The sequence below is a fragment of the Myotis davidii genome, unplaced genomic scaffold (genome assembly GCF_000327345.1).
Source record: "Myotis davidii unplaced genomic scaffold, ASM32734v1 scaffold41, whole genome shotgun sequence".
Taxonomy (NCBI): domain Eukaryota; kingdom Metazoa; phylum Chordata; class Mammalia; order Chiroptera; family Vespertilionidae; genus Myotis; species Myotis davidii.
In genome coordinates this window covers 1,600,214-1,624,496 of record NW_006292344.1, presented here as the reverse complement: position 1 = coordinate 1,624,496, position 24,283 = coordinate 1,600,214, and the positions used below count along the sequence as shown (strand labels likewise).

At 38.5% G+C, this 24,283-nt stretch overlaps 1 protein-coding gene across 6 annotated transcripts in view; it reads right to left on the bottom strand.

Moving 5' to 3' along the window:
• The window catches only part of LPP (LIM domain containing preferred translocation partner in lipoma), a 653,115-nt gene that overhangs the window by 156,741 nt on the left and 472,091 nt on the right, over positions 1-24,283 (bottom strand). For all 6 annotated transcript variants that reach the window (XM_006765861.2, XM_006765860.2, XM_006765862.2 and 3 more), the window contains one exon: positions 5,416-5,542. In XM_006765861.2, coding sequence (XP_006765924.1) covers positions 5,416-5,542 — 127 coding nt within the window. The remainder of the gene's footprint in view (positions 1-5,415; positions 5,543-24,283) is intronic.

Below are 24,283 nucleotides of genomic sequence, written 5' to 3'. Positions count from 1 at the left end.
CTAGCATAGTCTCCTCTAACATTGACTTTTTTTCAAGAATTTAGGAAAATTGCCTTAAAGAATGTTATAATATCTGGATTTGTATATTTCCTAATGGTTGGATTCAAGTTAAATACTTTACCAAAACTATTACATAGGTATGTTGTATACTTCCTACTATATCATATCAACTGGCACCTGTCAATTTGTCCTACTATCAATGATGCTAAATTTCATCATTTGAATTAAGAAGGTTTGCTCCAGACCTCTACATTGTAAAGGTATTTTCTTTGTAAATAAGCTACCTGGGAGGTAATTTTTTGATATCCCTCACTTAAATTAAAAAAGGGGGTGGGGCTTCATTGAAACAAAGCAGCATGACCACAGGAGAAACTACTCCATTCACCCATTTACTTTTATTTTGTTCCCCTTCTCTCCCAGGTGCAGCCTGTAATCTAGTAGAAGTTTTTTGACAAGGAAGCACTTAATGACTGCAAATCAACTTTAGTGTCAATGAAAATTTCAGCATTAAATGGGCAAACTGGTTGAAAAAGAAAGTAGGTGATGGGGTTAGGTGGGTTAATTCTTTTAGGGTGGTACTTGGCAATGTTATTTCTAGCCCAGAATGGAACTAAGGTAAAATTCAGATAGAGGGCAAGAGAGGACTCATAAATCTCTCTTGTGTCAGGCCCTTCTACAGACACACTGATATGTAGCCCTCCTTCCCTCATCTCCAGGCAGACTTATGGACTTTGTCTACTCTCACATAGGCCAGGCAGACCCAACAAAGTGCTGATAATCTGCACCGACATCCTTGCCTTTCCCCTGTCCTTCCCAGGAACTCATGAACCAAGTGAGGGCAGATATTCTCTTTGCATCTAGATGTCCCTAACAGCTAGCACATCTGCGGGCATGGAAAATTTCTCAGGAAACGTTTAATGTTTAGAGTGGAACAGTAAATGATAGTTTCGTTAACTCATCCTTTGCTTTCTGCTTTTAAGAAGTAGAGCTGACATTCAAATCAAGACATTCTGGCTTTGGAACCCACATTCTTAACCACTATTGACAGAACAGTTCCCACAGCATTTGACCTCAATGTGCAAAGGTTCATTGTGTAAGATAAAATCACTTGCCTTTACTCAGGCATTAAAACTACTCTCCACAGTATGGAGGTTTTGCAATTTAAAAAAACAAAACAAAAAACAGAACTACTTTATGACACAGCAATTCCGATTCTGGGTATATATACAAGAAAATCTAAAACACTAATTTGAAAGAACATATGCTCTCTTATGTCCATTGCACATTATTTACAATAGATAAGATATGGAAACAACCCAAGTGTCCGTCAATAGACAAGTACACAAAGAAGATGTGGTACATATATAAATTGCAATATCACTTGGCCATAAAAAAGTATGAAAGTTTGCCATTTGCCACAACATGGATAGACATAAATGGTATTATACTAAGTGAAATAAGTCAGAGAGCAAAAGACAAGTACTATATAATTATACTTAGATGTGGAATCTAAAGAACAAAATAAACAAACAAAACAGAAATAGACTCATAGATACAGTGAACAAACTGAGGGTTTCTAGATGAAAGAGGGGTTGTAGGGTAGGTGAAAAAGTGAAGTGATTATGAAGTACAAATTGGTAGTTACAAAATAGTCAAAGGGATGTGAAGTACAGCATAGGGAATATAGTCTATAATATTATAATAACTATGTATGGTGCCAGGAGTTAGAATTATAGAGGGGATAACTTTGTAAATTATATAATTGTCTAACTACTATGATATACACCTAAAACTAATATAAAATAATACTGAATGTCAACTGTAATTAAAAAATTAAATTATAAAAACAAAATAATAAAGTCCTCTCTGTATTGCTCTCAACTTCTTTCTCCAATCTTATTTCCCAATATTTATTCCTTCCAACACAGGTGATTCTCTACACTGGTTTTAAACCCTTCATGTTAAAAATTCCCATAATCAGAAATGACCTCATTTCTATAATGTTATCCCACTTGCAAATCTCTATTAGCATACTTTTAAAGACTTGATTCAAAGGCTAAGTACTCCACAAAAACTTTTTCATTCTTGCCTCAGGATGTCCTTTCTTTTTTCTGAATTCTCAAAGAACTTTGAACTCACTTGTCACTTTTTATCTTGAGTTATGATTAAACACCATAACTCTGTGCCCATCCCCTTTTAGACTATAAGCACCTTGAAAGTAAGACTCATGTTTGCCTGTCTCCATATGACTCTAACATCTAGAAGGATAACTTGCATCTAATAGGTACTTAATGTATGTTTTCCACATAAAGCAAACTTTCCTTGAATAATCCTGGCCTCAAGTCGTATTTTGTTCATTCTATCTACTTAAAAGAGAATATCCTCTGTTATTTTCCATCTGTCCAAAGCTGATATTCTCCATGAAACCTTTCTAAATATCTATCCTAAACCTTTGGAGGTGCCAATATGGTCATAACCTGGATTGTGGTGACGGCAGTGGAAATGAATACATAGGTCCAAACCCACCAAATTGCATACATTAAGCATGCACATTAAGCATGTGCAGTTTTTTGGTATACCTCAAGAAAGCTGGGGGAAAATCTTTTAGAAATAACAAAATGTATAGACCTGGAGCCTGGATTCTAATCCAGTCACAAAACTGACTAGTTGTTGATATGGGCAGATTACTTAATATTCCTGTGTCTCAATTTCCTAATATAGAAATAGTAATAGCATTTACTTTACAGGGTTATATTTTTTCAATATGGATTAAATGAGTTAATACGTATAAAGTACATAAAATAGTATTGCCATATCATAAACACTCAATAAAAGTTCATCATCATTCCACATTTTTATCATGGTATATAAAGATCATTTGGTAATGATTATTTACCAATGCATGACATATGTTCTGTTTTTTATAGGAACCTAAATTTAAATCAAGTATTAATTAATTTTAAGGGGTATATCTTGTTTTCTTAAACTATGGGATAACTTTGATTACTGAGCATATTTTACATTCGAAGAACATGGCTAAGTGCTTTCTATAAATATTTCATTCAATGTGATAACAGTATAAGCTAACTACTATTTCCATATTAAAGATAAAACAAAACAAAAACAAATATTTAGAGAGATTAATAAGTTTTGAAGTTGTCTAAGCTAGTAAGTAGTAGAGCTAGGATAGTCTTGAAGGCAAATATAATAGTTAATTTATATGTTTCCCAAAGTGAAACATATATAGTCATTAACATATTTTTCCTTATTGCTAGGTAGTTTTTGTTATGATATTTGAAGCATATATATTTGGTATTATTATTTTTCATTTTTAATATACTTTAATACAGAGAACATACTGTTCACTTTTAACATGCTCTTTAAAAAAGTTTACCTTATTTCAATATATATCCTTCTTTCACATCAATGACAAGAACATAATATACTTACAGTATATTTTAAAATAAGTAGAGACTTTTTTTTTACTGTTTCCCATGCCTTTGTGTTAATCTATATCAATTTATATTTAGCTTTTAGCTATGTTACATTTATTTGGGTTGATGCTGTTTCCATATTGTCTTACTAGTATTGAAAGAAATGCCAGACCTTTTCCGCTTTGATTTATCAAAGTGGAAAATGGGGCTCAGATGGATGAGGAACATGAGAATATTGCTTAGTCAGCGAGGGGAAGAGAGGGACAGAACCTAAATTCTAAGTTCTCACTATTGTGCTTTTAGCTAAGCTATGCTACCTTCTGATTACAAATAAATGTCATGATTTTCACATCCTAACCCAGTCCACCTACCATGTGGTTTTGAACTAGTGTTTTCTGTTTATTTTTTAATACATATTCCCCAATAAGAAGCAAATGGGAAGACATGCAAATTGGAAAAACTTGAAGAAGTACAAGCCCTGTGCATAGTGCAATTTCCCACCTCTGTGCCTTCCCAATGCCCCCAAATGTCTTTTCTCCATATGTACTTGAAGCAGCACTACTGAGCCCTAACCAGTTTGGCTCAGTGGATAGAGCGTCAGCCTGCACACTCAACGGTCCCAGGTTCAATTCTAGTCAAGGGCATGTCCCTTGGTTGCGGCACATCCCCAATAGGGAGTGTGCAGGAGGTAGCTGATCAATGTTTCTCTCTCATCAATGTTTCTAACTCTCTATCCCTCTCCTTTCCTCTATGTAAAAAATCAATAAAATATATTTTTTTAAAAAGCAGCACTACTGAAAATGAGGTCATGGGTGGGTGTCTGACTAAGGAATGGGTGTCTGATTAAGGAATGTTTGTCACCCTGTAATAAGTGTATTTAGAATACAGAGAGTATTTAGAAAAGATTACAGCAATTTAATAGAGTAATTTATCCTTGTTAAGTCTGATAATGGTAAAACATGGGTCTTCCATTTTGTATTTTTTTTAAATTTCGTTTTCTTAGTAACTAATTTTAATTATACTCTATAAAAATACTGATCTCCAACAGACTGGGCAGGAGTCTTTCATAACAAAAAAACCTGAGAGGTATGCTTTAGGGTCCAGGTTCAAGTGCCACCAATTCTTCCATAAAGCATTCCTGAAGAACAGAAACATAGATGAGAGAGAAACATCAATCAGCTGCCTCCTGCACACCCACTGGGTACGTGCCCGCAACCAAGATACATGCGTTTGACTGGAATTGAACCCGGAACCCTTGAGTCTGCAGGCTGATGCTCTATCCACTGAGCCAAACTGGTCAGGGCGATGAACAGAACTTTTAAATTTTTATAACATCTGACCTAAGCAAGCATCTCTCATGCCTCTTAATAATTTTAGCTACATTAGTAATTATTTGTGCTTTTCTTCTCTCTTCTGAATAATTACAACCTCTTGGAAGACAAGTTATGTATCCATAACACTTCATAATTGTCACGTAATTCATAAATTCACATTAAATGAATGGACAGATGGAGTAATTGTTCATAATTATTCACAGGCTTAGACATGGGAGAAGTTAAAAAAATATATAAAGGGAGCATCCTTTCCTTGAACTTGGATAGGGAAAGGACTGAGAGCACAGAGTTTAGACACTGCCCAATTCCACATTTTGTATATTAATATTTAGACCTGCATATACACAAAAGACCTATTTCTGCATAATAAAAAGCTAATAAATGATCAAAAATTAAGTTTTAAATAAAATGTATCTCACGAAACTCTGAAGTACCCCTGAGATTTTAGTACAAGCCAAACAGATATCACATTATGGCAGTCTCTCACAAAGCAACTTCCAGAACACTCAGATGTGTGCACATGGATACCAACTCTAATGCATGCAGACTCTAGTCCTTTACCACTGGAGCTGAAAATACTCTTACTTCCTAATTAAGGAAAATAGGACAGGACATTTACTTCAGAAGTCAGCTCTGAGACCACTCACCAAAGTATTCGTCAGTAGGTGGATTTTCCATGTCATACAGCATCTTCTTGGTCAGGTGCTCTAGTTCATCTTCAGGGCGGAATGAGGGTGGACTAGCTGGAGGCCCCTTTGATCCCATTTGTCCACTCTGTAAAGCAGAAAACACAAAGTCCTTTAAATGCAATTTAGACATAAACCAAGACAATCCAATCGTGTTTGCACTGTAAAGGAAAGAGCATTGGACATGGCTATTAGGAGACCTGGGTTTTATACCTGGTTTTATCAGTAGTTTTGTATCTCACCTTGGACACAGCACTTGATTCACATTCATCATCTATCAGGCTTTAGAAATCCATGTGTACAACAGACGCTACTTCACTCAACAATTGCTAGGAGTCACTATGTATCAGTTGTATATTTATCAAAATGATAAATACATAGAGCCTCCCTCTTATGGAGCTTATAGTGAAATAAAATGAGAGATAAAGGCACATCAAAAATGAAAGATAAAGCAACTGTAGAAAGTGCACCATCGGGGTACAAAGGCCACCTCTCATATAGCCTGATAGGAAGAATTCCAGAGCAGAGGTGGTGACACAGACTAGGACAGATTCAGCTAAAAGAGGTTCCTCACATTAAAGTGGCATAAGGAGCTCCTGGCGCTTGTGTATTTCTGGAATATTTATAATGTTTGAGATAGAAAATGAAACACATCTATTGAATACAGGGGTCCAGAAGGTGAGGGGCCTTGTGTTCCAGTCAAGGAGTTTGAATAATGTTTTTCTTATCAGCACTACAACCAGCTAGATATCAAACAGAGAAGTTAAATCAGTAGCATTGACCCTGGGCTGGTGTTTTAATCAGTGTGTGAGCCAGGATTCTAGCAATGTAATGGAATCAAGAGCCATGTGAAAGACACTTCAGGTGACCAACCAAGAGTCCAAAGTAAGTGGAGAAAGAAGAAAGACCAGATGCCAGATGTAAATTGCTTTGTGCTGTGTAAGTAAGATGGCATGTATTATATTTTCCTTTGCTATATGATGACTTGGACCATTTCCAATATCATACTCCAACATCTTGAATCAAAGTGTTAAAAACAGAAAGACTGTTATAGAAGATTTAGAAATGATGATGATGTCCACTATGGCTAGTGGACAGAGATGAGAGCAGGGATGTTCTTCCTTTATGTTTACAGGTTCTTAAAATGGTTGGCCAAGAGTTTCTCCTGTCATGAGTAGTTTATAAGAATTAGTTCAACAAAACTTGCATGTTCATTCCCCAGTTATCTTCACTGTACTGAAAGATGTACTGATGTGAAAATCCAGTAAAGTACAAATCCATGTACTAATGTTTTATTCTTACTACCAACATTTATTGCAACAACTCCAAGATGGATATTGATTATTTGTGTGATATCTAAGCTATAAAATGCCTTCTAAACATGTAAAATTGTTAATTGCTACCTATTTGGCCTTTTTTCTTCCATTATTTATCATCCATTTTTTAGGTTTTAAAAAATGTACAGAAAGTTGGAGTGCAGACATGCAAAAGGCTGAAAATGCCAATAATTTTTTATGTTTGTCTCTATCCTTACACCTGGAGTTTTATTTCACTGTTGGACAATTTGGATTGGGGATTCAAAGCAGTGAATAAATTATGACATGGGGCAAGTGACAGAGACTAGAACTAAAGCTACCTGCCAGCATCTGAAGAATCATTACCTCAATTTACTCATAGTGAGGTAAGAAAATTCATACCCAAAAAGTTTAGGGTAGGGCTAATTATAATAAAGTCAGGACAAGAGCCCATCTTAGAATCACTCATTTATTCAATAGACAATAAATGTTAAACTTAGGGCCTCCTCTACAATGCAAATAATGCCTGCCCAATACAATTGGTTTGAGAATTGAAGGAGCTAATATTAATGGTGCTGGCTATTCTAATCTAAATAAACAACTATTAAAGAAAACTTGATAATTCTTGCTTCCTGGTTTAGGCTGGACCCTCAGGGCATAGACATATTTCATCATTGTTTGAGCTTAATATCTGCTTCCCTTTAACCTAAATAAAGGCAGCAAGAATGCTGTCTGTCCTCTATACATCTAAGCAATTCAGATTCTACCCTTAGCACTTATATTTCAAGTATACTCCAATTTCAGAGTACTTAACTTGTCAGCTTTTCACAGATTTTAAGAAAAAATCTATCATTTATTTTATTTATATAATTAAAAACTCCTTCCTATGTGCTTGTGATACTGTTTCTGAAATAACACAATTGGAAAGACTGTTTTCTTTGAGATTCTAATCTCATAAAATGCTGATCTTGGATTGCTGGTATTTCTTACTAGGAAATAGAAGTAGAAGAGTGAATAGTATCAGCAGTCTATTCATTGTGGCATAATAATAATTCCTTATATTGTGTGCCCCTTTTCAAGATGCCTGCCTTCATACACATGGGATCTCAAGTGTTTATACAACACCCCCATGTGATCTGTGGTCCCATTTTATGGATGAAAGAATTGAGGCTCAGAGAAGATAAGTGATCAACCCTGTGAGAAGTAACACCACTGAAAAACAGTGAGCCCTGACTGAAACCAGGTGTGCTGAGTTTGTGTGTTTCTGCTCCACTGTAATGCCACTCAGTGTTCCCATTATCTTCCTCTCCAGGCTCTTCTAACTTTATTATTCTGTAATAACTTGGATTTTTACCTACTGACTCAATTAAGCAAAGATATTTTCAGAGTGGAAGTTTACTGCTAAATAGTGAAACAATAGCACTTCAAAACAAATATAAACAAAGCCTCTAGCATTTTCTAAGAAAAAGACAGTCTTATAAGTATCAATATTAATCACTATTATGTGTGTTCTTTGAAATGCCTAAAGGTGAAATACATTACATGACCCACAGATGAGAGTTATTGAGAAAGAGATTTTAGAGGACTCCTTTAAAATTCCTTTAACACCTTTTCTAAGAAATTGTAAAGTGCTAAGTACTATCATTATAAAGTCAAATTATTCAGGATTCCTGCTTCTGACAACTCACAGTTTAATAAGAAAGAGACATAAAAAAGGAAAGAGAAAAAGACATGATAATAGGTAGTTACAATAAAGTGCAAATACTAAAACACTGGTATGAATTCAGTGTTCTGAGATGGGAGAAAACTGCCAAAAAGCAGAAGTCCTCTTAGTTTGAGCTTGAAAGATAAATTGGATTTCACCAGATATTGGAAGGAAGGAAGGGAGGGAGGCTATAAGCAAACATCTCAAACACCAAGGCATTGGAATGATACCTTAAAAATGCTCCAGACATCATGGTATTTATGAGTAATTTAATGGCTAATGTGCTCACCAAAATCTGTTGCCTCTTCTTTCTGTGCACACAGCTAGACTACATAAGTGGCAGCTATAAGAGGTTCAAGAAGGAAGGTGCTGACCCTGTGGAGAGATGCCAGCCACTGACCAGAGTGGCCTGTTACTTACAGAAGGGAGACAGGACAGAAATATGTTCAAAGATTAATTGCTGAAAGTGATGGGACAGTGGTTTACATCCTATTTATGTTTTTCTATGTTGTTCTTCTTCTACAATGAAGATCTTATAGGAAAATGGTCACAATCTGCAGCTGGTTCTTCTCTTCCTAGGGGCCCAGTTGATTATCATTCCAGGGAAGGCTTAATATGAATATTGCAGCTAATTCTGGATCTAGGTAAAAGTAACGGGTGAGAATGTGCAAAAGTGAGGACTGTTTCTGTGAGCAAAACACACATGGGCAGTGCTGCTGGTTGTCAGTGCTGCTCAGCTAGAAGCTGGGTTCATGGCTGGCCAGTGCAACAGTGGTGGTGGGAGCCTCTCCCACCTCCATGGCAGTCGGACATCCCCTGGGGATCCTGGACTGAGAGAGGGCGCAGACCAGGCTGAGGAACCCCTACTCCCCCAGTGCACCAGGCCTCTACTCTTATATAATAAAATAGAAATATGCAAATTAACCATCACTCCATAACTCTGTCTCTCTGCTACACCCACCAGCCAATCAGATCGACTATGCAGATTAACCCAACAAAGATGGTGGTTAATTTGCATACACAGGTGCGAAGTGAAGACTGAAGATTACTGAAGATGGTGGCGGCCACGGAGTTGGAGTGAGCAGGAAGCTTGGGTTGCTCCTGGTGACGGAGGAAGCCAAGCCTCCAGTTGCCCCTGGACTCCGCTCAAGGAGCTGGAAAAAAAAAAAAAAAAGGAGGGACTGGGAGCAGCCAGAGCAGAGAAGCCAAGCCTTGATGCTGCGGCCGGACCAAAGGCCTGGGTCCCGGGTGCCGGAGAAAAACTGGTGCCGGCAGCCAGGGGAAGGAAGGCCTACTGAGTGAATCTTTGTGCAATGGGCCACTAATATTTATATAAAACTTCATGGTATTCTTACCTAGAACAAGTACACAGACCCATTTATCTCTCTAATCTTAGCTTTGCCTTCAAATTGTCCTATAATTCTGATCTATTCTCCAAACCTTATTATCTTTATACGCAAAATGATGTTTGCAAAGATTCCTTTGATTCTATTTTATCATACTTTTATGTCCATAATATGCAGGAAACATATCATTATAGATTTTTGTAGTGAAATCACAGATACTAATATCACGGCCACTTTACAATCTATAAAAAGTCACAATGAGTAAGTGGAAACCTCATTATTATAGAGATTTCCATTTACAAGAGGACTTGAATCACTTGTCAGCATCCTGCGAAACAACCTAGAACTTCATTCAGCATTCTGAATCTGAGTAAGTAGCTGGCAGGTCACAGGTTTCTTCTGCCTACTGAACTTTCACTACATGCAGGGGATGAGATCAAGAACATCCAAAGGTGAACTACCTTCTCCTACCACCACGCTCCTTGGGTGGAGAAAGAAGAATTCCACTGCCCCAACTAAAGAGAAAAGGGAGCATGGTAGAAAGCCAGCTAATGTGCAAACAGCAAACACACCCTGAGAGAACACTCACTGCCTTAAGTCTTTGTTATCAACAATGTAACTATCCTATATAATAAAAGGCAAATTAACAGAATGGCAGTCCAACCTGTCACTAAGACGTGCACTGACTACCAGGGGGCAGAAGCTCAATGCAGGAGTTGGCCTCTGGTGGTCAATGCTCTCCCACAGGGGGAGTGTTGCTCAGCCAGAAGCCAGGCTCATGTCTGGTGAGTGCAGCAGCGATGGCAGGAACCTCTCCTACCTCCGCAGCAGCGCTACTGATGTCTGATTGATGGCTTAGGCCCACTCCCCATAGGGCTCCTGGACTGTAAGAGGGCACAGGCTGGGCTGAGGGACCCCCTCCCCCGAGTGCACGAATTTTGTGCACCAGCCCTCTAGTTTTAATATATGTGGTAAGGAGCCATCTTATAAAATGGTTCCCCAAAAGCTCTTGTGGGACTCTGATATTGACCTCAGGGTGAGTCATTTTCACTGGTAAGTCCTTATCTGCTGCTGATTTCCTCATTACCTAGTGCTAGATAACTTGAACTTACTGCAAATCTGAACCTGGTCAGAAAAGCACAGCCCAGGCAGATAAAATACCTAGAAAAGGTGGCCAAGATATTCAGAAACATTACATGATAATGAATACTCTATCTCTTCGGGTCCCAGAGCTGCTCATTTTTCTTGTCCATTTGTAATGATGTACAAGAGATTACTCTTTTGGATGGAAATAACTTCAATTATGTTCTCTTGAAAAAAGAAATATGAAAATTATCTTCTTTCAAAAGGTAGAATTAGCCCCATTTTGGAGCTGAAAGCCTGCCAGAAAAATATATTTCTGATATTTTCACTCCCCCCACCTCCTATTTAACTGTGTCAAGTTTGCAGTTTGCAATTTCCTGAGGTTTCTTCTACTTTGTCTCACTGAATTATCCCACTCTCTCCTCAATGTCTCACTGTCTAATGGAAGGAACACCTCCTCTGACCAAGGGGAGAAAGTTTGCTGGACATCCTTTCTGCTCCAGGTAAACAGAAGTGGGCCGCAGATAAGGGAGGGACAAGGTAAACCACCTATTAACAATTAGAAACCCATAAGGGAACATTCCCCTCTGCTTCAGGGGAGTAGAACAGCATGCTCTTAGTTCTTCTAATCATAAGTTCCATTTTCTTGGAGAATAAATAGTCAGTGCACAATGAAGACCAAAAATTTTGACTTTAAAAGTTTGATTCTGGCTCTGAAATAGATTCCAATTAGTCTTCAACTTTCAGAAGCTTGATTTTCTTAAAACCTCTTTTTCATATTCCCTTTCTCATGCTACATCTTGGTGCCTCTAAATCACTTTTCCTAAGCCAAATTTGCAAGCATAGCCCAAAAGTGATAATTCTAAGTTTACAGCATGGTGAAATTGCTGGGTGTTACTGCAGCCAAGGGAAAGTACTGGGTGTCCAGTAAGCGGTCTATAGTGTTTGCACACCAGGGTGTTAAAATGATGTGGGCTGAGCTGAGAGAAAGTGGCCCCTTTCCACACCCACTACTCTCAGTTTCCATGTGTCAAGGCAGTCTCAAGAATGGTGGGCTTGGAGAATGCTTGTTTCTAGGCCTACTGTTCAGGGAACCAAAGTTCACATTTCACTGCTCCTTCTCTCTTTAATCCCAGGCAGACCCTCCTTCATGGAGAAAGCGAGTTGCCTCTGTGGGATGGTAAGATTTCTCTCAGTTTGCTCTCTTTCAATCTTATATCGTCCCTATAAGAAGCTATTTCCACAATACTATAGCTAGAAATTACATGCATTCCCCCTCCCTCCATTAATTAGGCTTTATGCATGTTAGGCATAAGTGATTTGATATCACCAAGGCAAGACAATTACAGGACATTATTTCCATTGGTAGGTTTTACCTCAACAAGACTCAAGAAATAAAAGTTTAATGAATGGGAAAAAAATTGTTGTTCAAGCCTATGTTTCCAAACTAAACCAGGTCTTGGTCTTTGCTGTATTAACCAATGTTACCCCAAATAAATTTAATTTTAAAAAGTACATCTGATAATTATCATAATAATAAAAGACCAGAGGCATCACAACTGAAACAACCAAATGACTGGTCACCATGAGGTGCATGGAGCACCTCTCGGGTCCTCTCCCCTCCCTCCACCCCCTCCCGAGGTGCCTGCAGCATCTGCAGAGTGTCCCTGCGCACCGGCAGCATCCCCAGAGCGCCACGGGGCTCCAGCAGCATCTGCAGAGTGCGTAAGGTGTCGCAAGGCAGTGGACATGGCCCAGATGGCAGACGAGGCCTAGGGGACCCTACACTAGTAAATGTATATAAATGCACAAGGTGGAGCAAATGTGGGCTCACAGTTGCAAGTATGAGAAACAGAGTTTATGCTTGTATTATTATTTTTTTAAATTATTCCTCACCAGTGTCTGGCAATGACTTTCTCTGAGAAGACGCTTCATATTTATTTGGTTGCATGGAAGGATGGAAAGGGGTAGTGCCTCCAACATTGGGAAGAAAGGTTTTATCACAAGGCACTGCTTTCTATGCATTGTCCCATAGAAAAGTTATCCTTAACTAGAAGGTCTGCTTTTAATAAAGTTATATCATAGTTTCTCTTACCAGGTTCTGGTCCTCACTGTGGTTCTCATTCACTGGGTTCAAAATGGGGTTTTTCCAATTCCTTTTTTCTAAATATGTTTTCACCTTTTATATCTTTTTTCAATTGCAGTTGACATTCAACATTATTTTATGTTAGCTTCAGGTGTACAGCTATTGAGATTGTCTCACAATCCTTGCCATTATTATGTTTTAAAAGGATGAAATTAAAATAATACATCCTTGCCGAAACCGGTTTGGCTCAGTGGATAGAGCATTGGCCTGCGGACTGAAAGGTCCCAGGTTCGATTCCGGTCAAGGGCATGTACCTGGGTTGCGGGCACATCCCCAGTAGGAGATGTGCAGGAGGCAGCTGATCGATTTTTCTTTCTCATCAATGTTTCTAACTCTCTATCCCTCTCCCTTCCTCTCTAAAAAACCAATAAAATATATTTAAAAAAATAAAATAATACATCCAGGAAGAAGATTTGATTTTGCGTGGTGGGAACACAATGCAATATAAAGATCATGTATCATAGAAATGTACACTTGAAAGCTATAGAATCCTATCAACCAATGTTACCCCAAATAAGATTAATTTAAAAAGTATATCTGATAATTACAAATGTATATAAATATACAGTGTGAGGCAAACATGGCTTCACAATTATGAGTATGAGAAATAGAGCTTATGCTTTTATTATTATTCCTTAATTATTGTATTATTTTCCATATGAACAACTGTAGACTTACTTTTGCCCCACACTGTATAGGCAAGAATGCCAGTGTGTGTCTGTGTAGGAATAAAAAGCAAATACTAGAAGGAAGTATACCAAAAAATAACAGCTCATGTGGACGATGGGGATCATAAATAATTTACATATTTTCTTTATAATTTTAAATGATCTAAATAAAATATAGTCACAAATGGATGGCCTTTAGAATGTAATAAATATCAATATAATAAAAGCCTAAGTGCCCATTACAGCAGAACCAGAACAATTGGTCTCTATGATGCACACTGACCACCAGGGGCAGAAACTCAATGCAGGAGCTGCCCCCGGGTGGTCAGTGTGCTCCCACAGGGGGAGCACCGCAGCCAGAAGCTGGGCTCAGGGCTGGCAAGCATAGTCACAGCAGTGGGAGCCTCTCCCGCCTCTGTGGCAGCACTAAGGAGCAGTGAGCCGAGCGGTAAGGAGCAGCGAGCAGAAGGGAGATAAGGAGCAAGGGATCCTGAACTGCAAGAGGCATGTCTGACTGCTGTCTTAAGCATGGGAAGCAGGCCTAAGCCAGCAGTCAGACATCCCCCAAGGGGTCCCAGACTGCGAGAGGTCACAGGCTGGGCTGAGGGACACTCCCAAACCAGTGCACGAATGTCATGGACTGGGCCTCTAGTCCATTATAAAAGATGGGTTTTCAACCTTTTCTTTGTCATTTTCAGGTTTGAAGCCAGGAAAAAATGATGAACCTGAAGTGAGGACAATTTGATGAAAAACAAACAAACAAACAAACAAAAATCCCCAAAAAACAGAGGCACCTAGATTTTCTGTCTGATAGGCACAGAAACACTTTCCTACTCTATGAGCTGTTTCTATCTAGTGGGATTGGCAGATGCCTGAACGTGACACGCCACACTGAAATAACATGCAAATCGGTTTTCGGTTTTAATATGCAAATATGATGCTTGGCACATCACTTTCCATGGCTGAGGTAAATTTCTGTTTTTGAGTTTTTCGTGGGAAATGCACACCAGCAAACAAATGGTTAACTCCCCCTATTTCACCTGACACAAGGTGGTTTTCATTTGAGTCAGAAAGGTTCTTGCTCAGAGATCCAAGTCACTTCGGATGCAAAGAGAGGGCATGCTCTTTATTCAATAGCAATGCCACCTGTAGCAAACAAGTGCTAACTCTCACAGGTGCATTGATCACATTGGATTTCTGGGCTTTGGAGGGGAGGCAGGCAAAGTGTCTAGGTGAGAATAATAGAGAAAACGTTGTTTGCTTGACCTGTGAAAATCTAATCTAAGTGACAACATGGTGAGAAGATTAGCTTCTGGCCTGAGTCAAAGGAAAGTGGTAAAGGTCCTTGCTTCCAGAATATTCCAAAAGTGTAGAAAACTGTGTCCTCTGGTGAAATCCACATTAAATTGTCCACCAATACTAGTAGTGAGGCCTGAAGCCAGTCCTCAAGATATAAGTGAGCTATATCCACTTCAAGGAATAGATAATCCAGTCAGGAAATCAAGGCTCATCAAAGAGGAATGAAGAGCAAAGCAAAAATCCTGACTGTTCATCAGTATAATGATAACTCAGTGTGGCTCAGACACTTAAGAGAACAAGATCTCAGGGCAACCTGCTTGGGTTTGGATCCCACCTCTACCACATACCAATTATGTGACCCAGGGCAAGATGTTTCATTTTACTAAATATTAGTTGCTTAATCTATAAAATGGGGCCAATAGGATAAGGGGCTTGAATTAGAACTTAAAAGAAAGAGAAAACCTTTCACATTTTTATGCTCCTTTACAGGCAACAAGGAACCCTGGCACAACACTCTGACACACTAGGTTTAAATCAATACTTTTTGCAGCATTTTTTATGTTTTTTGTTTTTTTTTTTTTTTTTTTTTTTTTTGTATCAGGAAATAAATCAAGTTAGTGGTTTTGTTAAGTGACTTTGCCAAAATCACACTCATAGTAAGTGGCAGAGCCAGGAGCTAAACATGCGTCTTCTGATCCAAGCTCAGTGTTTTTCCACCAATTTACAGCTGCCTTTGTATACTCATCTAGAAATACGAAACTTACATGATTCTATCATAAAGGTTAATCAAGACAGTCAACCTCCCTGATTAAAGCATGATGCTAATTATACCAGAGGCTAGAGACCAATGTGGCCCTTTTTACTTTCAGAAACATTGATTGTGGAGAAATGGAGAAAGCGTGGGCTTCGGAAGCAGAAATGCTGGTTCAAATACCAGGTGATAGAATCAATTTTGCATAACATTTCACAAGTTTTTGAAAACTTCTCTTAGCAATAGTTTTTCCATCTGTACTTGTAAATAGGGTTGGGAGGGTAAACAGGGGAGAGGGACGGTCTCCACCTCGGGGCCATTGTGAGCAAAATCTAAGATGATACATGGAATGTGCTAATATTTAAGAGCGGCTCGTGACTTTTGTCAAATGCTAATTGTCTGTCAAAACCGAGCTAGGAACGTCTTTCAAATGTGGCAGGAAGGTGGGTGAGGGAAAGTGAAGAACTCCATGCCATTCCTGAGCGCTGTACCAGACTGGGAGAAAGAGCGTGCCCTGATATCAAATCTAAAGACCAGGGACATTTAATAATTCTTACTGATCATCAAACATGATTAAAATAATAGTAATTCTATTGAGGAAATAATCCTTTTCCATAAACTCTGAAAGAGTAGAAATATATGCATTCATTTCATTTATTGATTTATGTGTATAGACTGAAAAGAAATATATACTGAGTGTACACCAGACAATGTTCAAAATAGTTTACATTAATTGACTCATTTAATCACCACAGCAGCCCCATTAAGTGGTTGCTACTTTGATTTTACCAATGAGAAAACTGAGGCACAGAGATCACCTTGGAAGTAACTAGAAACCTGGGATTTGGAGCCAGTTGCCAACTCCAGAAAGTGCACGCTTAACCACCAAACAAACAGCCTCAGCCTCTTCATCTATTTGCAATTTTTGTCAGAGGGATTTTATTATCTATCTACTTATAGATTGTAACATTCGGGCAAATTTAATCATATATTACAAAGCCTTGAACTATAGAAGGAACTTTTCTGAGAGGAAAGTACTGCTTTATATGTCCTCTGTGTAGAAAAATGGCAACTAAAGACATAGTCAGCTTTCTGGGTAATTCTGATGGAGGTGCACTGAGACAAGACTCTGTGCGCCACGGCCATGTTTGATGTCTTCACTATGATTCAGCAAGAGAAGACATGCTGTCTAAAGACTACTTTCTTGCCCAGTCTCTGATACACGTTGGAGGGTTAATACTAAATCTTAAAATACTAAAAGGAAATGATAAACAGCACTGTACTTCAAGGTAGGCAAAGCAGAAAATCATGTAACATTCACTAATACTCTTTCATATAAAAAACTAAGAGATAATGCCATTTCCCAGTGACCAAAATAATCTTGTTTTGTTTTTTTTTTCCCCTACTGGGTTGTGGTCTAACCATGAGTAAAATACTACGAAAGTATTCTATTCTACAAGAACTTGGGCCTCTCTAAAGTATGCCAAGCAGCCATAACCTGTTTGGCTCAGTGGATAGAGCATCAGCCTGCGGACTGAAGGGTCCCAGGTTCGATTTCGGTCAAAGGCATGTACCTTGGTTGTAGGAACATCCCCAGTAGGGGGTGTGCAGGAGGCAGCTGATCAATGTTTCTCTCTCACTGATGTTTCTAACTCTCTGTCCCTCTCCCTTACACTCTGAAGATCATTCAGTGGTAGATTAAATCCCTTCGCTAATGAAAAAAAAAACAGAGAGTCAAGGAGGGGAACTGCGTTGTCCAAGGTCACCTAGAAAGTGCATATAGAATCAAATCAGGAAAGTAGGTCTAATTCTGAACTAGTTCAGTCCTTTTTCCAACATAAAAGATCCTCTCAAAACAGTGATGCATTCTTGATGCCCTATAAAGTATGCCCATTCTTGGCAACACATTTTCGGAGCTCTAATCTACATTTATGCAGTATTCTGAGATCCCGAGATGGAAGTTGCTATAAAGTGAAAATCATTGCTGTTATTCTTGGCGAGCCCACACAAACTGACAACAGCTGGCACAGATGCGGTCCACAGAGGATTCTGCCAGGCTGGGCTGGTGCCATCCCTGTGTAAATCTCCTTTTCCCCAACTGAGAGTATTTCTTCTCAGTTTATGCAGACTCTGTGAGTTTCTTGTTACAGGTGAGTCCAGAGTCCTCATCAAGCTGACCTCAACCTCTCCTCTCCCCTTTTGTCTTAATCAATATTTCATACCACTCACACGTTTCAAAGAGAAATACCTCTTTTACATGGTGATAATTTGCTTGATCCAGGGCCTTATGCAATGTCTGGGAATTACAATAATAACATTATGGAGTCACTACTCTGTACAAGTATTATCTCCTTTAACCTCTGGAATCATCCAATCGCATACATGCTTTTGCTATCCCACTTTCAGAACAGAGAAACTAAATACCTTGCTCAAAGTCACAGAGCTGGAATAAAAAAGATTTGTATCCAACCACACTGATTCTAGAAACTGACGCCCAAGTGTTAGTAACTAGAGATTAATATCCAAAAGGAAGGGGTCCACAGTGTTACTATAACCAGAATGAAATTAGTTTGATATAATTAAGTGTTATGAACACCCAAAGGGCTGTTACTATTACACCACCATGAATATCATCAAAAACTTTACATGCTTCACTATCTCCCTTTCTTGGTTAGAAAAAGAATAAAGCTAACAATATCTTGTGTTCTACCTATACCCAGGATAGTTAGAATGATGTATAGGTAGAACACAAGGGTATAGGTAGAACACAAGATATTGTTAGCTTTATTCTTTTTCTAACCAAGAAAGGTAATGTAGTGACTGACCCAAGTCATTCAGCAATGCCTCACCATCTTGATAATGCTTAATGTTATGGATTGAGCCTCCATCATTTCCTGAATATACAGAGAGTCTTTTGAAGAACAAGTAACTATATGTTACAGTACATAGAAAACATTAAGGATCACATTGTTTCACATATGAAATGCAACCTAGCAGGCTTTCAATCAACAGAAAAACTAAACACTGAGGAGATGATAGGAAAAATAATGCAGTTATTCAGAGTATACTTTCTGAGTACTTACTAAGCACTAAAGAAATAATTGAGACAAGATCCTGCTATCTAGGGGGTGTAGGAAATGTTAGACATCTGGACATATACAAAAGTACCATATCCAAAAGTATCTAAAGCAAAATCTTTTTTAAAAATATATTTTATTGATTTTTTTACAGAGAGGAAGGGAGAGGGCAACCAAGTTTGTTGCTCTGTTTAAAAGAAAGTAAAAGTTTTTAAAAGAAACTCCTTAAATGTGGCTTAGAAATTACTCTGGGAGAATAAAAACAGAAGGAGGTTCCCTTCAAATATCTAGGAATTATGATTAAAAATCAATTTATTAGGCCTCAAAGGGTAGAAAAATATATTTTATTGATTTTTTTACAGAGAGGAAGGTAGAAGGATAGAGAGTTAGAAAGTTAGAATACGTGTAACTGACCTCCAGCTCTTATGTGCCCCTCTGTGTTTCTTTGTTTGGATCACTGTCTACATTGCGTATGAAAATGCTACTGATATTTAATGAAAGCAAGGGAACTGTGCTGGTACAGTCAACCTATATGTGAGGCTCCAGGAGAAGATGCCTACATAGCAGCCCAGGACCCTGGCACAGCAGGTCAGCGAGTCCAGAGTAAGTTAAACACTACTCATTGAAATGTATGATTTTTGCTGATCTTAAAAAAAAAAAAAGACTTTTAATGAGAGGCAGAAGAAAATGAGCATCAAAGTGGCTGTGATGAATTCTGATGCTAACACCTCAATGCTTAGAAGAAGGCCAGGGTAGAGGAACGTGAGTGCCCTGAGATTTTTCTGACACACAAGGAGTGAGAATCGTGATGGAAGCTGTTTTGGTTCGCTTGTTTGTTAACTTGTTTGTTTTTGCTGGTTCCATAGAGTTATGTGCAGTCTTTCCATAAAATCATGGCTGTAAGTTTCCAGGAGGCCTCTGTGTTTGCTCCTCAGGCATCTACGTTCCAGTGGGTACAAAGCCTGCACTATCATAAAAGCCAGAATGAAGATATATATATAGATATATATAGATATATTAGCAGCCTGGTTGTTCTGAGTTCTGGATCACTCTTTGCCATAAATTTACTGGGTGCTATCTATTAAGTCATTTCACTTCTTGGAGACTGGTACCCTTAAATGGATATATCTTCAATCTCCTAATATGCATATTTCTTTTGATAGACAATAAGAGTAGGAGAAGTAAAAGTACTCAAGTAATTTGTGAATAGCAAGATGCGTAAAGGGTACACACAAATCATCATCATCATCATCCTTATCATTCTCATCATCATCACAGGTACAATTTATTAAGCCAGGCACCTAATATAAATATTTCAAATGCACTTCATCCTCTCAACCTTCTATAGATAGTTATACTTATTGTCCTTATTCAATGATGAAAAAATCACAACAGAGTTTTGGGTAACGTGCTCAAAGTATTGCAGTCAGGAGTCAAACATGACTATATTTCATGATCTTAACTGCTACACCGTGTGTGGTATTATGTGTTGCATTGTGGGCATTTGTTTTTTCTTCTTTACTTTCTAAACTTTTGGCTATAGTGGTATGTGCTCTCATACCTGAAATCTAAAATTGTATCTACTGAGCAGGCACAAGGTGGCAGGTACTGCATTAGTCAGGCCTTTGATTACAAAGGTGATGTTAATTAGAAATACAAAATACCCCATGGCACAGTAGCTTAAATTGAAGGGTAAATGTGGCTGATAAGTATATTTCTATCCATGTCTATGGAAAAGACATGGTTAGAAATATACTGAAGGGAGAAAGAAAGGGTCTTTGATGAAGATAAAAACAGTGATAGGTAACCATAATTACCAACTAAAATGTGCAGGCATTGTACTGAATGGATGTTTTTAAAATTGCATGTAATATCATTAAACCTCCCTCTGCAAATGAATAAACAGAGGCCCAGGAAAGTTAAATACGTCTCCTAAAGTTTTGCAGGCAGTACAAAAAGAGCCAAGACTAAAATCCAGGTCTGTCTGGCTCTAGTGTTTGTGTTCTTAACTGCCAAACTACCTCTAGGAGAGGGAGAATGATGTGGAAGGAGAGAAGAATGCTTTGCCTATTCTCTTATTCTACCTAGTTCTGACTACAGAGGTTTTGATGAGCATTTATAGAAGTCATATATATTTCACACTGCTATTTATCATCCCTTAAAATGTGTTATTTCTTGTGCTCAAAGGGTACATAGAAAATTTCCAACTTGAAGATGAAAAAAACTTGGAATATTTTATTTTGGACATTATACTAATTAATGGTAAAATTGGGAAATAAATTAAAATTTCTCTTTAAGCAAGTAGAGCAGTCCCTTTGGAAGAAAATAATATTTTTCACTTCAGAGACTAGCACTACAGAAGCAAACTTAGAGGCTTACTGGTATAGGTTTAGGTTTACCAAGTTCCAACTTCCAAAAAGAAAACCTAACCCACAGCAAACAGCAAGGAGGTCAAGACTGGGATGTCATTACTAATACAAACACTGGATTCAGAAGACAGAAAATTAGGATTTAAGTCTCAATCTGCCACATATTAGTCACATGGCCTAGCATATGTCATATAATCTCACTAGACCTCACTTGCCTATTCTGGACCAAATGGTCTCTGCCTACACTTCATGAGGTAGGTTTGAAGATGACTGCCCTTGGGAGTATTATCTAAATCTTTAAGAGTTTGTCAAATGTAAATATCTTGGCTGGAAGACATGACCTATGATGGAATAGGTTTACCTGTGATTAAATGAAGAGGAAGATACACAGTGATTTCACAGGTCAGAGAAGGATATCCGTCTTAGAAATCCCATTCTAAATTTCCTCAGCTCACTCCCTGGGCCAAAACATGAGCTCAGATCTCCTGATATACCATCATGCGCTAAGCAGACAGAGAGTCCTAATATCTTTATCACTGTTTCATGTAATAGCACACCTCTTACAAACAAGTGGCACAAGAAGCTCTATGGCTTTGGTGAAGTCACTTTATTCTGTGGGTCTCCATCTCTCCAGTGATTGAATGAATATGGTGAAGGGTACTAATTCCTACCAGAGAGACTTTATTAAGAAGGAGTGAGACAATAGGCTGTGAAAATGCTCTGAGAACAGAAAAAAGTCAAAGGCCAGAGAGAGCTGATAACTCCTCTTCAAGCCACTGTGAGCACTCAGGCACTTGCAAAACGATTGATTACACTAGCATAGGCAAATCAACTTCTCCTGCCAAAAACATGTGTTGCCCTTGGTGAAATAATAGCATTTTGGCCAGAGAGGAAATTTTGTCATTTTCTTTGACTTTGATTCTGACTTTTGCAAGATGCTTGATTGGAATTCAGGAACTGAGCATCTAGAACCCAACACAGGCCCTGACCATAGTTCTCAGCCTACAGTAAGAAACTTAATCACTAGTGAGTGGAGAAGGGCTCTGCTAACACCTCCCGACCCTGAGGCACCAGTTCTCTAGCCTGTTGGGTAGCAGAGGAGAACTGAATGCCTCCTACAAACATGGCACTGTGTTAATAGGAGGCAGGTACTATGGGGCTTAATGAACAGTTTACTTAACTGAGGTGAACATAGTGAAAATAATAAAACTAGGATTGTAATCCAGGTTTAACTCTGAAATGTACACTTTTTGTCAGTTGAACAAAAGTGCCTGCCCTCCAGGAGCTCACAATCTAGTGGGGAAGTCAGAAAGGCAACTCAATAGACTGTGAGCTCCTTGAGGGCAAGGACCATGTTTTATTCGTTCTTGTATCTTCAGAGTCAAGCATGGTGTTTACCATGCAGAAGATTCAAAATTAGTGTTTGTTGAATGAATGAACCATAATCTAATGTTTTCCTTCTTAAAATACTAATCCTATTATATTACTCTTCTGTGCTCACGCGACTCTGCTGGCTGCTCATTGCCAGTACTGTGAGCATTGCTCAAAGGAGTCCTTTGTAGTCCTACCTTCAGAACCTCTACTATGATTCATCCTTTTCCACATCCCCTGTGCACCAACTCCATATCCACCATCCACTATGGCATGCTGTTCAACAAATGTCTATTGAATGAACAAACAGATATGGGAAGGGAGAAGTCTGCATATATATGAGCCATGGATACAAGAATGCCTTGTAACACCAAGGTTAGAACCATTAGGAAGTTTCACAGAAGACAATTGATTTGGGCCATCTACATCTCAAAGACTAGATGACATTGCATCAGAAAAATTCAATCTTTTTTTTTTTTTTTACTATTAATTAGACAAATGACATCAGAACAAAACATTTTTATTTAAATCAGAATATGAACTGAGCCAAATTCTATCTTCTCCTAAGGAGAAGGATATGGGTGTAGGCCAAAAACCCATCATATGCATTATTGTTTTTCTTCTCCTAAGTACTTAGGGAAAATTAAGTCTCACTTGGCATGCAGTGGCTCTCAGCAAGGTCATGGTTCTTCTGCAGTGGTGCTGGGGCAGACAAGGTAAGAACTATATTTTCAAGAGGAAGAAACTTCAGGCATCTGGTTAGCCAGGATAGCATGGGAAAATAAGGGCTTTGGTCAAGAAATCAGAAAGTCAGTGAAAAAGTTGGAGAAAGCTCCAAAGTCAGCCCTTCCACCCTCGAAGTCAGCAATAAGTGGACCATGGCTACTTCACGAAGAGGCAAGGGTTCTGCCTCTGTCATACTGTGAGACATCGAGCATCACACAGTTTGCTCATCTGTAAAATGAGGCAGCTGGAATTGAACTAGATAATCACCTGTAATTTGGAAAGTTATAATGAGAAAGCATGGAGAAAAGAGATAAGCTGTAACAAAGCATATAAATCTAAGGACTCATAAGAAAGCCCCCAAATTCCTTCACTATCTTGACAGCAAGCACAGCAAAGAAAATCTCTGTCCTTTCAGAGCCTGACATTGAGCCTCTCACATCAGAGCATATATCTCCCCTCAACACATGTATACCAGATGCTTGTGCTGTTGCCCAAGCTAAAGTCTTAATGCCCCGGCCTAGTATCTATGAAGATTAGAAGCACTTTTCACATCCTTGATGCTGAGGTCCCCCTCCTGTTTTTCTGTACTGCCTGCAAATGTCACACTGAGATAAGAGATAGGGCAGAAGCAAAGCTTCTGCTAGAGCAGCGATTTTCAACCTTTTTCATCTCATGACACACATAAATTAATTACTAAAATTCCACGGCACACACAAAAAATATTATTTTTTTTCCAATCTGACAAAAACAAGAGGTATAATTTGGATTCCTTCACACGGAACCGCTATTGTTCTGTTGGCTGTTGTCATTTTTTTTTTTTTTAATTTTACAATCTAAGGGAAAAAAAGTCAGTGCCCCTGACTAAATAGTTCTTGCGGCACACCGGTTGAAAGTCACTGAGCTAGATGAACACTTGTTGAATGTTTTACATTGCTTCTTCTTATGGTCGCGTCCAGAACATTGCCATTTCCTTCCTCCACTTGCCTATTCTCC